Source organism: Sphaeroforma arctica, assembly GCF_001186125.1.
Source record: "Sphaeroforma arctica JP610 unplaced genomic scaffold supercont1.127, whole genome shotgun sequence".
Classification (NCBI taxonomy): domain Eukaryota; class Ichthyosporea; order Ichthyophonida; genus Sphaeroforma; species Sphaeroforma arctica.
In genome coordinates, this window is record NW_014040431.1 from 28,436 (window position 1) to 30,309 (window position 1,874).

The following is a 1,874-nucleotide window of genomic DNA, read 5'->3' on the forward strand; positions in this document are numbered from 1 at the left end:
GCCGGTGTGATGAGTGTAAAATGGGTACGTTTGTGCTGGTAATTGTAGGCATGTGTGTACTCATTAGACCTGGCTCTTATTGATGGGCGCTTGTCTTAGCTGTATAGGTAGGCCAACCTAATCAATGTATGTACAGGCAGTCACCTTTGCATTTGTGTGGGGGGGCCAGTCACCACTCCTAGCTGAGAATGCCGTGGAGAAAACTGACATCCTTGCTCGCAAACGGTGCTGAAGGAGATATGGATGAAAAGGGGCGGTGTGGGTGGGAAGTAGAAGGAGAAAAGGATGAGAGACAGTGTTCTGTCTTTCGTCCTTTTATAATACAACTTTCGAGTTGCACGACAAAAGAACGCGGAGTAGGACAGAGATTTATTTACACAATCAGTGAGTCACTGATTAAATCACTAGGTGATTTACTCTGTGACCACACGATTCTGTAAAAAATCACCTGGATCTACTCCCTGTTCCATAATAATAAAAATGAATGTGTAACACATTCTGTAATATTATTTGTTGCCATAACCTCTGCTCGCAGTCCCTTCACCGTTTGGAAGTTAGGCTTCCTCTAATAAATACCCATTTAAGCGGCGGTCCTCGAGCGACGTACGTTCCACACTCATAATACCGGGGATTATATCGTCCGGAACACGAAGGCTGAACGCACTTTGTGCAAAGCCTCTCCGAAAGCTGTGCCAGTGTATATATTTGGTGGTATCTGCGCTTGAAATTCCTACCCTCTCAAAAATCGAGCGGACGAGTTCGATGCCTGCTCCGCGAGTCATGCTGTTCAGAAGTACGGCGGGCGGAAGGCGTCGGGCAAATATTTATCGAGGAACTCATATGTGGTAACATCCACTGGTCGGGAAATTGACACGGCCTGGGAAGATCGTTCCTGTCGCTTCTTTTTCTTAAGATCAATTAGCAGTTTGTGCGTTTCCGACATGAATGTGAATGAGTCGGCGGCGAATGTTTGGTTTGTATGTCTCCTGGCGCCGGTTAACCAGAAGACGGTCAGTAAAGCTTTCCATGCGTTAGCAATACCTGGAGCGTCTAATATACGAACTATCCCTGATGCATCAACCTTGGGTCTCGTTGGACTAGTATTATACCGGCCGATGCGATGGTATGGATTGACATATCCTTGAATTGATCGTTGCCAGTCGTCCTCGGATATCAACGGCATAGCGTGCTGTCGTGCGTAGCTGTTGATTGCTGCGCGGATTGCTCGAACTTTGTTGGGATGTGCGTTATCGAAGAAGCAGTGGGCCAAAAACGCGATCATATGTTTTCGATGGGGAACTGCAGAATCAATGCTGTTCTCGGATGCGTATTTGTTCCAATAGTTCATGGCCACTTGATAATTGCGCTGGGTACCTTCGGCTAGGCCTCCGTTGTTCAGTTGCTGAATCACGGTATTGTAGTCTAGCTCTGCTCTCATTTCCTCTTCGGATTGCTGCCGAGCGGTTGGTATAGCACTGCGGCATACAGACGTGTCGATGGAACGAGAGCCCTAGTACTTGAGCAATACTGTCCGGGTAATGTACTACCCCATCGTCGAGGATTGTAAGGTCGAGGCCGTGTCTGACTATGTGCGGCCACCATATGGCTTTCCGCCAAATTCGTATGATGATGACTGCTCGTTGTAATCGACGGTCTAGCTCGTATAGTATCTGGCCGAGTATGGCTTCCGGAGGTGCTAGCAGTTCGAGGGTTTGATCCCATTTGGAGTAATAGGGGTTGGCAAAGCTGACGTGTCCTTGATGTGCCTTCCCCACGTAGTAGCTGTCCGGTCTGTACCTGACGTCACTATCCAATAGTACTGCAGTAGTGTCCCACCCCCCCCCCCACGACGAAAGCACATCTGCTGCGAAGTT

General features: G+C 48.4%; 1 protein-coding gene across 1 annotated transcript; it reads right to left on the bottom strand.

The window, feature by feature from the left end:
• Positions 1-787: 787 nt before the first annotated feature.
• On the bottom strand, positions 788-1,438 carry SARC_02742 (hypothetical protein; the record flags this gene model as incomplete). The annotated part of the gene is made up of 1 exon (XM_014303476.1): positions 788-1,438. The coding sequence occupies one exon, from the start codon at positions 1,436-1,438 to the stop codon at positions 788-790; it is 651 nt and encodes a 216-aa protein (XP_014158951.1).
• Positions 1,439-1,874: the final 436 nt, after the last annotated feature.